The sequence below is a fragment of the Limulus polyphemus genome, unplaced genomic scaffold (genome assembly GCF_000517525.1).
Source record: "Limulus polyphemus unplaced genomic scaffold, Limulus_polyphemus-2.1.2 Scaffold1058, whole genome shotgun sequence".
Taxonomy (NCBI): Eukaryota; Metazoa; Arthropoda; class Merostomata; order Xiphosura; family Limulidae; genus Limulus; species Limulus polyphemus.
In genome coordinates this window covers 214168-228116 of record NW_013666668.1, presented here as the reverse complement: position 1 = coordinate 228116, position 13949 = coordinate 214168, and the positions used below count along the sequence as shown (strand labels likewise).

The 13949-nt window shown below is 30.4% G+C and overlaps 1 protein-coding gene across 7 annotated transcripts in view; it reads left to right on the top strand.

Moving 5' to 3' along the window:
- LOC106461918 (malonyl-CoA decarboxylase, mitochondrial-like) overlaps positions 1-9699 on the top strand; it is a 117031-nt gene extending 107332 nt beyond the window's left edge. For 3 of the 7 annotated variants that reach the window (XM_022389012.1, XM_022389010.1, XM_022389014.1), the window contains 2 exons: positions 5583-5688; positions 7707-9699. In XM_022389012.1, coding sequence (XP_022244720.1) covers positions 5583-5688; positions 7707-7824 — 224 coding nt within the window. In that variant the 3' untranslated portion in view covers positions 7825-9699. Of the gene's footprint in view, positions 1-5582; positions 5689-7706 lie in introns of those variants that run through there. The other 4 variants (XM_013921781.2, XM_022389011.1, XR_002611107.1 and 1 more) reach the window with 4 other exon arrangements.
- The last annotated feature ends 4250 nt before the right edge of the window (positions 9700-13949 follow it).

The following is a 13949-nucleotide window of genomic DNA, read 5'->3' as shown; positions in this document are numbered from 1 at the left end:
GCTCACAGACACACTCCCAATGAAAGAATAGACCATTCCATGCTTTAACTTGTTGTTAAACAAATGTTTAAACAACTCTATTCAAATCCTGAATAGTTCAGTCTGACATACAACTGCTAGTTAACTTATCTAACAAAATATAGTAACAACTGCTCAATAACTCATACTGATATGAGACTACACTAGTTAACCTAGCTAATAAAACACAATAACAAATGCAGAATAGCTTGTACTGGTTTACGACTACACTGTTTAACCTAGATAACAAAACACAGTAACAGTTGCTGAATATCTAATTCTAGCATATGAGTATACTAGTTAAACTAGTCAGCAAAGCATTGTAAAAAAAAATGTTGAATAACTCGTACTGACAATGATTACACTATAGTTAACTAAGTTAACAAAACACTAACAATTGCTCATAGCTCAAACTGACATAGAACTACACTAGTTAACCTAGCAAACAAAACAGTAACAACTGCTGGACAACTGATTCTGACATACGACTACACTATTTTACCTAGATAACAAAACACAGTAACAACTAATCATTAGCTCGTACTGACCTACATCTATACTAGTTAACCTAGCTAGCAAAGCATAGTAAAATTACTGAATAGCTCCTACTCATATGTGATTATATTATAGTTAACCTAGCTAAGAAAACACTGTAGGAATGGCTGATTAGTGCATACTGACATGTGACTAGACTAGTTAATCTAGCTAGCAAAGTATATTAAAAAGTTGTTAAAGGACTCATACTGACAATGATTACCCTATATTTAACCTAGCTAAAAAAAACTCAATAATAATTGCTTAATAGCTTACACTGACATATGACTACACTAGTTAACTAACAAACAAAGCATAGTAGTAATTTTCTAAGTAGCTCATACTGATATACCACTAAACTCGTTTTAGAGACTAATGTACTTACACCAATTTCCTGGTAATACTGGTTTTGAAATAACTTTTTAAACTCATAATGTTTCATAAAGGTTTATTTAGTGCATCCTTTCAACACCCAGTGCTAGTATCCTGATCAGTCACAATTTAGTTAGTGTAGGCCTAACTAGACTGCTTTTATCCTAGCATATATTTGAAAGATCAGAAGTGGTGTAATATAATTGATTTGAAGTATTATGTTATAATGAGTGAATTTCTGAAGAACTATTATTAAATATTAATAATTTTTTGCTCTTTATGTTAGAATTCCTATCCATGGTGTTTATGTTTTTAAGATTGTGGATAATGATTGTTTTACTACTGCCTCTGCATCACTATTTATAATTTCTGAAAGAGGTTCCTTGGTTTTTTTCATCATAGTCCCCCAATGGGACAGCAGTAAATCTTCAGATTTACAATGCTAAAATCAGGGGTTTGATGTCTCTAGGTGGACACAGCAGATAGCCCGATGTGACTTTGCTATACCAAAACACACACACAGACTCTTCATCATAATATTTAGACCATTAGCATTTAATGTCATAGCTACATTGTTTGTCTGACCTGAGGTTGTCTTAATCTAGTTAAGAGTATGGACAGATTAGAAAACACTATTGATGTTAATTTTCTAAACAGGTGTTTAATTTTTGTTTCTGTTATTATATATATTTATTATTATTATTATTAAATCTCTAAGTTTGGAAGGTGAGTAAATGTTGTTGGGAATGGATTTTACTGTGTGATTGATTGGTTTCTCAGGATAATGATTCTGCATAAGCATTTTGTGAAGAATCCTTTTGTGAGGTGTTTTTTGAAAAGATGTTGATGGCTGTATTTGTTAGTTTTTTAAATGTCTTTTTGACCTGAAGTGGGTGGTTTAATACATAATTTGAGTATCTGTTATTTTTGTTAATAAACAAACTACATACGGAAATTGAAAAAAAATTGGTGTTAATAAATTTTCTTTACAGTTTCATTTTATTTATGCTTTCTCATACTCAACAACAGGTAGTGTAAAACTGTTTGATCGATTTTAGCTCTTTTTCATTCTATAGCTATGTTTCCTTATTGTAGAAATTTTCTTTTATTTTCTGTTTGAAAAATTGATTTGATAATTTAAGCCTTTTTTGGCATTCCTTGATGATCTTTTTCAATGTTATGCCCAAAATTTCTTGGCATGTTCCTTATGCAGATGCTGCCTTTGTATTAGCTGATCTTGATATTGTCATTTCACAAAATATTACTCAGTTAACTCTTTTTGCTTGAAACATGAATATAATTTGAATTCACTTGTAAAAGGTTTTTTTCTTGTCAATTCACACCTGATTTCTCATTTGAAAATGTTATGGTGTTATACAGGTTTTGGCTTATATACATAATGAACAGTTATAATTATAAAGATCAGAACTTTATTTATATAACCCCCTTAATATAAGAACTTTCACAGCCTTATTGTTGTCCTTGAATTGTAGTCTCTTTAGTGAAGTTTAGATTCCTCTACTTGTCTGTATCTGATGTACATGTCCCATAAAAGGTCTTTTTCATAGCATCTTGAACCTTATTTTATTTTTCCACTCTACCTGCTAGGACAAGCATTCCATGGACTTGATTTTGCATTGACCTTTGCCAGTTACAGATCAAGATGTATTTTATTTTGTTTATATCAGTTACATATTTCCTATCTGATATATCTAACATTTCTTTTATTCTGAAAGCTCAATATTTGAGTGGATGTATGTGTCATTAACCACACATACTAACTATTTTTGATGTCAATATTCTCAGTCCTCAGGAGAACTGACAAGTTTTTGAGTCAAAAGTTATTTTTAAACTTTTATCGTCACAACCATTTTAGACTTGCCTTTCTTTCAAGGATATGTTATTAGATTTTGAGCATCTATCATTACCCAATTTGATGTAGTGAATTATATTTACAACATTCTTTGTTTCAACCAAGGATTACCTTGGTTTGGTACAACAGTCAAATTTTTGTATGTTTTACACTTGTTTTCTTTGTACAGCAGGTTCTGGAACACTTATCTTTTTTTTTTCTCCAGAATTTCAACCTTTCATATTTTGTGTGCTTTAATTTTTATTATTATTTTTTCATTTTCATGAATTGTTTATTTTGCCTATCAAATTCTTTAATGCTCGTAGCCCTGGGTGTATTTTCCAATCTAAGCAGTTGTAGTAATTTTGCTCACTACAATATTCTTGGTCTTTTAATTTAATTCCTTCTGAAAACATTTAGATGGAAGTCATTTTTTTTGACAGCTTGAGAATATGTTTTCCTGATTTTCATTGTATTTACATGTCTGCATGAGGTTTATGTTTTTCCTTCCTGATTTTTTCTTTTTATTTTAGTGTCTTCCTACTTAATGCTCCAGCTTCTTTTTCTAAAGCTAAGAAAGATCATTCTGCACAGTGTTCTCATTTTTTTGATATACTGATGTATGTTCATGGATGCTTCTGGAGTACTGAAATCCTACTTGTAAATGTATTACATTTTTGTGGGAATGTTGCTGTGTTAAGTGTAAGTCTTGTTCTCCATCACCAACATTAATCCTTTGTTATGGAAGGTATATTTTTGACTTGCAGACAATATACATAGACTAAGGTAACCTAATTTTAGAATAATGTCTTTTGAATGATACCATCTCTTAGATTAGGCAACTTTATATATACAAAGCATCATTTTTATGTAAAAGATTGATGGCAAAAGTGCACATTTGGTTACATAATTGTCATAGTAGTATACTAACTGATAATAAATTCATATTATTTTACCATTGTATTATTGTTTTGCTGTAAATATCAGTTTTACAACACATTGAAGTAAAGCTAAAATCTTTGTTTCTTATTTTTTCTCTCCATTGTTCTCAGCATGCTTGTACTTTGTTAGCTCATAAAAGTATCTAAAGTCTCTGGACATAGGGCATTTTTGTACCTCTATCCTCATTTAATGTCCCCAGTTTTAGTGAAATATATCTAGTCACTGTAACCCTAGAGCAACATGTTTAGTTTTATAATTATTTCCTACTTTGTTGCATAGCGTAGGCTATTTTGGTGATTCTTATTCTAGTAGTTGCACTTAATCATATAAAGATTCATCCATTTAGCCATTCCAAAGTTTTTTCACAAATTCTGACACCATCTGTTGATTCATGCTTCTTTAGGCTAACTGACTGTTATGTACTAATCTTTTTGTTATTGATTCTTTCATTGATGCCATCACTAGTCAACTATTCTTTTAACATCTACCTACCTTAATGTTAGCTCTGTGTATGATGGTAGTGTGTTCTTGTTTCTCCTTAGACTTGTGTGGTGCTCTTTTCAAAGATCTTCTGTATTGTGTTTTTTCTCATCTGGTATTTTAGGTGGAATCGTCGAGGAGTTAGCATGTGGTAGTTTCACCCATTAACACTGCCATATTTTATTACAACCCTATTGCACCACTCTATGGAGCAGTTCAGTATGTTGAGCTTTGCTGTAGCTTGGGTCTGGCATGCCCCCTTGATCTCTTTTATTGTGAGAGGAGGACATTATCTATCAACACATCTTTTTACCATATTTTAAGATGGATGTGTATTATATACATTTACAGAATCATCTCTGTATGTCGTCTGATTTGTTGCTGGTGTGAGCAGTATGTGATGTTCAAGCTGCTGTAGTAAATAATATCTCCCTTTTTCCCTCAACAACCTGTTTGATTTTTAACAGAGTTGACTGACAATGCTTTCCTTGGATTTATATGCCTTAAAGTGCAAGTCATCAATTTGGGGTTTGGATGTGAATAACCACTAATTTATTGGAAGTGGTAGGCACTTCTATGCTTACTTCAATCAAATCCTCTTCACTGTCAAGATTTTTAGCTCAAGGTCAAAGTAGTGGTACAGTATGGAATTTAAAATTTTAGAACTATGACATATAAAAAAGATACTTATCCATGCTATATTGTTCTTTCCTTCTCTTTGATACTGATAAAGTTTTGGTGAAAATTTAACCATTAAAAGTTAAAATACATATAGTGAGAGAAAATAACAGGTGAGGATTGGTCTAGAGATTCTAGAAAGAAGGAGCATGTGACACTTAACAGAATTTTAAAGAATTCCCACAGTATAAATATATGTGATGATTAAAAATTGTAAATGAAGAAACAGTCAGCAGTAGAAAGACAAATAAAAGGTCTTATTTCTGGCAAAATCAAGAAAAAAGTGTTCAAGCTCATAGTAAAGATATCTTTTAGGTTTTCACTTTAGGCCTAAGATGTTAAACACTGTGGGTAGGCAAATATTAATGTTCAAAGCACTATCAACAAGAAAAAGTGCAATGTTTAAAACTTTTTGTTGGGAAAGTATAATGCTCCAAGTAGTGAACACAGAGAAATATATATTTTCTTTGATACTGAGTTGATAAAAAATAACACCTCTGAATGTCAAAAAATTTATATTTCCAAAACTGTTAAGTAGTTAGAAATTGTTGTTTGATATTTTGATGTTAGGTAGAAATTAAGTATCTGCTGAAGTTAAGCTGAATATATATGCTCATAAAAAATTGAAAGCTGTAAAATTGTTATTAAGCTTAATAAAATTAATGAAAGATATCAAAATGCTCACTTTATATCTTATACTAAACAGCTCATTTCCATTTACGAAATGGTGCCTGTATTTGGAGACTTAACTGGTTGGCTGATAAGTCTCCACGAGGTCTCACTAGCAGTTGTGGTATTATGGTAAACTACAGGTATGATTTTACAGTGATTGTTTTTGTTATAAAAACATAAGTATAGAAGTATTAATAACAGTAACTTAACTATTTCAAAAACGTTTATATGTTGTTAATTTATGATGGATCTCAGACAATAAATCATTATATTTCTGAATAATTGTATATATTTAATGATGTTTGTTTATAAACAAAACATACTTAATTTTTATCTTAATATATGTTATTAATTTTATTTAATTGTTAAATCAATTGAAAAAATTATTTTAATAATATTATCCAATTATACATGTATATGATTTAGTAAATCGTGCTACTTTAAACACATTTATGCAATTGAAGTGTACTGTTGTGCTGCTGAGTAATTATTCTACTATGAAAGTATTAACATTACTAAATCCATCTACTAGTACCATCAATCTGAACTTCTATTCCATTTTCCTTAAATTTTAACTTATTTTTAGTAGAATTCAAGAAATTTTCCCACACTGTTATTGGGTTTTATAGGGCCCAGATTCTTTACAGTAGGTGCCTGTGACTTGTTGGCAATAAATTTCAATAATAAATGGACAGCACACAATCCACTTGTTTTAAAATAATATATTCAAAACAAGTCAAATGTACCTACAAAAATTCATTACTTTTAGTTATCACAGTTGTATCTCAAGCTTTAAGTAATTGTCTTCAGTTACCTTAGAACACCCTTTGACAAGACAAATTATTCTTTTTTATCTCTGTTGTTACAATACTACTGTTAAACTGACTTTAGATATTACCTGTTATGGTTAAACTAACAATCACATAGTCTAACTTCACTATCTAACTTTAACTTCTTTATCTGCATATATTTATAACATGCAACAGAAAAATCTAGAAATATCTAGCCCTCTAGTAGCAACAATATTAAATATAATGAGAAAACTTAGAAGCTTTGAGTAAGATGATGTCAACAAATATATGAAAGTCTAGTATAACAATTTTAAACTGCATACACAATGTAAGACTTGTACAAAACTTGTCATAACTGTTGCTTTTAAAGTAATTACCTTTTAACACTTGTTCGATAAACCAAGTAATCATTAAATATTAGATCACTAAATAAACTAAATAATAACTCTTAAACTAAACAGTCTTGTATATTCAACAATGAACCCCTCTTCAAGAAATATATTTAAAATATTTTTATACTAGATACAAAGACTGCTTTCAGTTCATACACAAAGTCTCCTCAAATAGTCTGCACCAACAATTGCAGTTTTTTCGCTGGTCTCTCTTCATATATGGCATCTGAAGGCCTTCATCTTAACTGGATCCTTAATCGTGCTCTCGATCTTATGTTGCACAAGATCTGTCTTTCCTGGTCTATCTGCAAAGACATCTACATACTGGCACAGTAGATCTCATAGTTCTTTCTTCTACTTGCCAGTCAGTTCTTCACTGATGTTGGCATCTTTGTACATCTCATCTCCACACATTGGTCTTAGGTTAGTAGGTTTTCATCCTCTATGACAAAGTCACTGTCTTCTGATTCTGCATCTCTGACAGCCACACCAGCCATGTCCATCTGTACCTCAGTAGATGTGCCTGTTAGGTCTTCTTCCCATTCAAAGTACCTCTTCAACAAATTGGCATGGTAGATCTTTGTCTTCCCATCCACTTTCACCTTATAGTACTTTCTGTTGGTAGCATCTTGCACTTGTATATCCAACACCTGTGTGATGTTTTGAAATATGCAAAAATGTAATGATTAAACAAATTGACACTACAGAAAGACAATTTCTAACAAACGTATCAGTACATTTAAAGTGAAGTTTTTGATCAGAAAACATTTAGAACTGTAAGCTCTATTGCTTGTGGCCCATACATATAAAGTTTTTTACACCACTCTTCTGAATTTCCAGTAATGTGATATACTGCAAGAACCTGAAAATGATTGAATAATTTTAGTTGTTCAGATTATTAAATCTTTTGAATGACTCATCATATCCTAGGATCAGCTACTATAAAGTTGGATTAATTCTTATAATATCCATCAGGTATTTTTTGGAGGCTACTGAAATTAACAGTCAGCGTTACATAGAAAAACAGCATGTGGAAGCATCAGAACAGTTCTTACATCTTCTTGGCCTGTCACATCATAAGTCTTCTTTATAAGAAATAGTACAATATTTCTGTAAGGTATAACACCAGCTTATTAAAAGTATAATAAATATTATATGGGAAGGAAAATCAAGAAGCTTATATTTTTAGCTACTCACATATAAGATAAGTCAATCTTTCCTTTTTATTTTCATAACAATTTATATTGCTTTTCTTAAATGAAAATCATTACATAATTTTTTATCCAAGCACAGAATATTTTACAGTAGTTTTACTTTGAACCTTCATTTTTCTATGTATATGAAAGCTTTATTGAGATAGCATTACTCAAAATACCCTTCTAAGCAACTATTGGATACACATTCACTGTTAAGCAATAAAAAATGTTTAGTTTGACTGAAGCGTAAGAATATTTCTACTGTAATTGAAAATAAATGTAGTGCTTCTGTGTGTAAACAAATGATAAATTATTCAAATACATAGATTAACTTACATTGAGAACTTAACTAGTTTTTATTATTAAACAATCTAGATTATACAACTATTGAAAATTAGTCCTCTGTGAGATCACTATTTGTGTGTTTTTGTGAGTGGTGGTAGTACATGATTTTTGAAGTGTTGTGAACAAAAATATTGCATTATCTAACATAACAGTTCACATTTAAATAAAGTTAAAGATTTTAAGATTTAATATTGACCTTTAGCTTAAAGTGCAAGGGGTTTAGTAATCAGTCCTTATGCATTAGTTTAAAATGCTCAAATACACAGTACTGACTGATTTACAAGATGCTGAGCCAAGATGCTTGAGAAATTTTAGTTTTGATTCTAACTGTTTAAGTGAGATTATGTTAAATTTTTAGAATGAATATACTGTTATAGATAGAAGTTATCCAAGAATATATGTATATTTTGTAAATAAATCACTTCCTTTCTCACACTTTTACAAAATGAAAGTTTTTTTTTTTTTGCTTATTTTATCCTGCCTTAAAATGTAAAAGTAAACATACATTATTAGAAAGAATTATGATAAATAAAAATTTAACCAAAGATGCTTGTGATTGCTAAAAATCTGTATATTCTATATATTCATGTTTTTTTCTCCTTTAATCATAATATATAAATATAGTATTTGATGTTTTTACATAATCTCACATGTAAAATATTATGTTAGTAATTTTTAAATCACAGATCTAACATTTATTTCACTTGTATATTTACAGGTATAACCTTGTGAACAAATTTGAAGTAAAATAGACTCAAATCCCCATAGAAACTTAAAAATGTTTTGATCAAATTAAGAAATTAAAACACCATATATTCTGCATCAGCATTTCTCTTCAATTTCACCATTTGGGGGTACTATGTACTCCATATTTTCTGGAGCTACAAATATAAAATAGAAGGTATAAAAGGTAAAGCAATCAACTAAGTCTAGTACATTAAATTACTCTTAAAATTTAATTCTGCCTACCTACCTCATGATGTAATAAATAGGTTAAAGATGACTTTGAAATGGTGGTCCATGAAAGAGCAGCATATGGAGACAGAAATTTTCATGTATGAGTGCTTTAATTCATGTACAGATGTTCGTGAAGGGGACATTGTTGTAGGTGGACAGTGCTCTGTATAATAATCATATTACTTCAGAAGTTACACAATAATAGATTAAAATAAGAAAATAAAATAATATAATATTATATATATATATATATATATATATATATATATATATATTAGAAAATTGAATGAAGTGTTAAAATTGGAAGCATATGAAAAAACTAATAAAATAATTTATTGGTTAGTACACCAATCTTTGGTCTGTTTAATAATCAATTAAAACACCTCTTTCATTTTGTTTTGTGACATAAGTTGTTATAATAAAGGAGCATGTATAAATGAAGAATAAAAATTAAAACCTCTTGTTGTCTAGATGGATTTTCTTTGTTATAAAATTACTTCTTTAATAGTTTGAAAGGTTGAATATAAAGTCGCCTCTGATTAACATGTTACTCTTCTTTTTTCCTTTGTGTTAGAATATTGTAATTTTTACAAGCACTATATATTAAAGGTGAGTAAAGAAACTTTCATCCAAGTTAATATTGGATCAGCCTTTATGTGCTATGAACTCAATAAAAGATTAGTGGTGGAAAGAAAAAATGAAGTGATTCTTAAAACATATATATTTCAAACAACTAGTCCTAATAAAGTTCTTTGTCATTATTTACATATGTCAAAGTAAGAATATATTGTATATTCAGTTGTTTTGCTGGATATTTGGTTTGGCCAGATATTAGTACCTATTTCACAGACAAATCATTAAAATTTTCATATTTTCTAGAAACAGCATAACCTAAAACCTGCATTAGATACTAAGAAGCTATAAATGACATTAAAAGACAATCAGTTAACAAGTTTATTAATGTAGAGCAGTAATAACTCCCAAATTTGATATGTTAATAAACATTACAAAGTTTTATACTCAGTGACATATGCTTTGTTTTTGTAGCATAAATCCATTTAAATTAGATTTTTTTTTCAAAAGTACAGGATCATGCTTTCTTTTATCAAACAATTTTCTAAAGTTTAAATGATTTGAAATAATTTTAGTATGAGAAGTAAATATTATGGTTTTCCAAGCAATCATCTTAATCTGTCTAAAATAAAAAAAACACCATCCACGTTGTCTTCAAAGATTTTGGCAATGTCAAAAACAATTCCGTATGGGGTCTTTTAATCTTAGCACACTCTCAGTAGCTGGTCAGTTTATCCATTCAGTTCCTGCTAAGCCACCCCCCAGTGGCACAGCAGTATGTCTGCGGACTTACAATGCTAGAATCCAGGTTTTGATACCCATGGTGGGCAGAGCACAGATAGCCCATTGTGTAGCTTTGTGCTTAATTACAAACAAACATCCTGCTAAGCCTCTGGGTTCAACACTCTTAAGACTATCTTTCAATGTTATTTATAGGAAATATTGGCAAATTTTATTGCCTGTTTTTATTTGACTTTGTAATTAAGTTTACTGTTGTAGTATGTGAAACATATATGGTGTTTTTTCTTTTAGTTTACAAAGGGAAACATTTCTTGTTTACCCAGAACTTTTTAAATGTTTCACACACAAAAATGTTTGTTGCACATTTAATCCAACTAACACTGTGGCAGCCTTCTTCTTGAGTTATTCACACATGGTCAAGGTTCATCCCCCCTTTGGTATTTTTCAACTCTCACAAGACATATGTCAATGGAAAGCTCCTTAGATCTTTAATAATGCCATTTTAGTAGCAGCAGTTTAATAAATGTTTAAAGTTTGGGGATACTTGAAGAATATGTCCTCCTACCTTTACTTATAATTGGGCCAAATGATGTGGATGACAAATGCACTTTAGGATGATTAGAACTATTCACTATGTGTATAGTGGTTAATTATCTCAATCTTATTCAGATTTGGTTCACATTAAGATTTCTCCATAACTAGAGGAAAGTTCTATCTTCCATTTCGTGCACACATTGACTGTGTTATATTGTTTGAATTTTGTGTGTGGAATCAGTAAGCTATTTATTTAAGTGTCATTTTGTGTCCAGTCTGTTCCTTCAGTTAATTGGAATAGGTAGCACCCTATAGATCGCTAAGGTTTATACCAGGCCAATACAATGGTGCAGTTCAGCTAAGATTGTATTCCAGTCACAGAGCTTCAGTAATCTATACCAACAACCACCATAGTTCAGATTCAGAGGAAGAAGAAGGTCAACCACTCAGGTAACAACTAACTGCAGTTGTTCATGTACCTGTAGCTGAATTGAAAACATGGACCTGGGTTTTTGTATGAGCAACAAAAACCCTTCTTCCAGAAGTGAAATGCTCCTAGATCATTGAACACCTTCAGTGACTAACTCCTTCTTTTAGATATAAGTCCTTCATATGAAAAATGCCATTTCTAAGTGTAGCTTCTGTAGAGAATGACAGTATAAAGCTAAAAAAATACACATTTAGAAGACTAGTATCTATGCAAAAGTAAATCTTAGGGTCATGATAGTAAATTTCACATTCATTGTGATTTTTTCAATGAAATCTAAAATTACTACTTTTACTTACATTTTGAAGTATAGATGGTATAAAACTTTTCAATTTGTATGCCAATTAGCCCTTAGGGAACAAGAATCCTCAGCAAGTGGAATTAACTGTCAGAAGTGTTATTGGGGAAACTAGTTTGAAAAGACAACGTGTGACTGAACGTGTCGAAACCAATTTCTCCAATATCAAAACTTTTGACAGCCTGTTCTGTTTACTGTGGCTTTTTTTATCTCTAACTGCTACACACGATAGTGTTTTTTGTGGCAGTAGACCCATTTAACTTTGTGTGATAAATTATGTTCAATTGATACAGAATTTATATGTATAATAAAAACTAAATACAGTACTTTAAAACTATGTAAAAGATTATAAGACAGTGAAGTTCTTAAAATTAACTATTTTTATATTATTAAAAGAAGGGAATATCATTAAACTGAAATTATTTTATTATAATATTTTGAACTAATAATCTAAATATACTTTGATTAGTTATAAAGTATGTACCAAATAAGCATCATTAAAATCATAAAATAACATTATAGAAGAAGTAAGTTTAACGTAATATCTGTAACAGAATTTCTAATTATTATTTTGGTTACAATACGATATGTCAAAATCGATTCCACTAAATAAAGATGTATTTTTTGTTTATAGTATTAGTACTCTGTTAGTAAGTATTGTTTCAAACTCAGTAGATAACATTTGATTTCAAAATTCTCATGAAGTGTAAAAATTGGGGTATAAGCGTTCTTCACATAGGTACTATACATATCGGTGCAGTAACTGTTCAATATCATGGAAACTTTTCTGTCTGTTTGTGGACGTATCTCCTCCTACACGAGCTAACTTCTCCAGCCAAACTTGGCATGCTGATTTAGTAGTCCAAACCAAATTCGTATTAACCTTTCCCATGTATTGTAAAATAAAATATTTTATAGAATAACCCTTATATCGTTACTGCAGTAACTATTGTAAATAGTTAAGTTTGACCACAACTCATACTATAACCAAATCTTATGAGTCAAAGATTTTACATACAATGTTCAGCATTTTGGCTTCTTTTCCATAATAACCAAAATATACAGTACTAAAACAGCCAGCTACAATGTGGAGAATAAAGACATTGCTGCTATTTAAGTTTCTCGCTCTTTTATTACTAGGGTTAGAATAAGCGCTTAAGCTTCAATTAGAGAAGTATTTCATAAGTAAAATATTTTTAGAATATTTCTTACTTTTTGATGTAGAACTCGTAAAGTAAGACATCTAAAGTGTATTACAAAATCTTCAAAAAGAGCATCCATTATGGACTGAGAGCTCACTTTTACTTGTAGACTTTCACTGGATCTGTCGGGCTTTCACCAAAGGCAAAGCTGGGTATGTAAACACAAAATAAATCAATTAATAATAGTATCTACACTAAGCAGTTTGTATATCTGACATATACATTACTGATTTCCATGATGAATTCATAGATCAGGTATATAAAAATCTCCATGTAGCGTTAGTTTGTTGTTCTTTGCTGTCATTTGATGTTTGTAACGAATTTGTTATGTATTTATTTTAATATGAACGTTGTTTAGATTAAGTTTATATTTAAAAATATGCGTATCTTATAGTGTTAAATATGTATTGCGAAACTCCCGCCTATTCTTCAAAGTTGTAGAAGATTCTCGAGAGTAAGACTCAACAATATGTATATCTGAATTTTCTAGAAAACCTTCCCACGCCTATAAATATAACCAACGCGCCGCGCCAAGGAGCGTGTTTATTAGTAGTTCGCTATAATCTGTGTACTATAAACTTCGAAAGCTATAACTGTGATTTTTATAACCTTTATCAATCGAAAAACTTCAGATATTTGACCAGGAGCCTTTACAAGGTTCGAACATTACAAATTATTTAACTTCAGTGGATTCTCATCGGACATTAGTATTTTTTACGAAAACATTACAGTGTGTGTAGCCAAGAACAAAACTAGCAAGCTTCACATCAACTCGTAATTTACTTGCTCATCGTAAACCCTCGATAAAATATTGTTACGTCTCTGTATGTTTGTTTGTTAATTCTTCTAAGATACAAGTCCTTTCCTTATAAAACTTGTTTATTC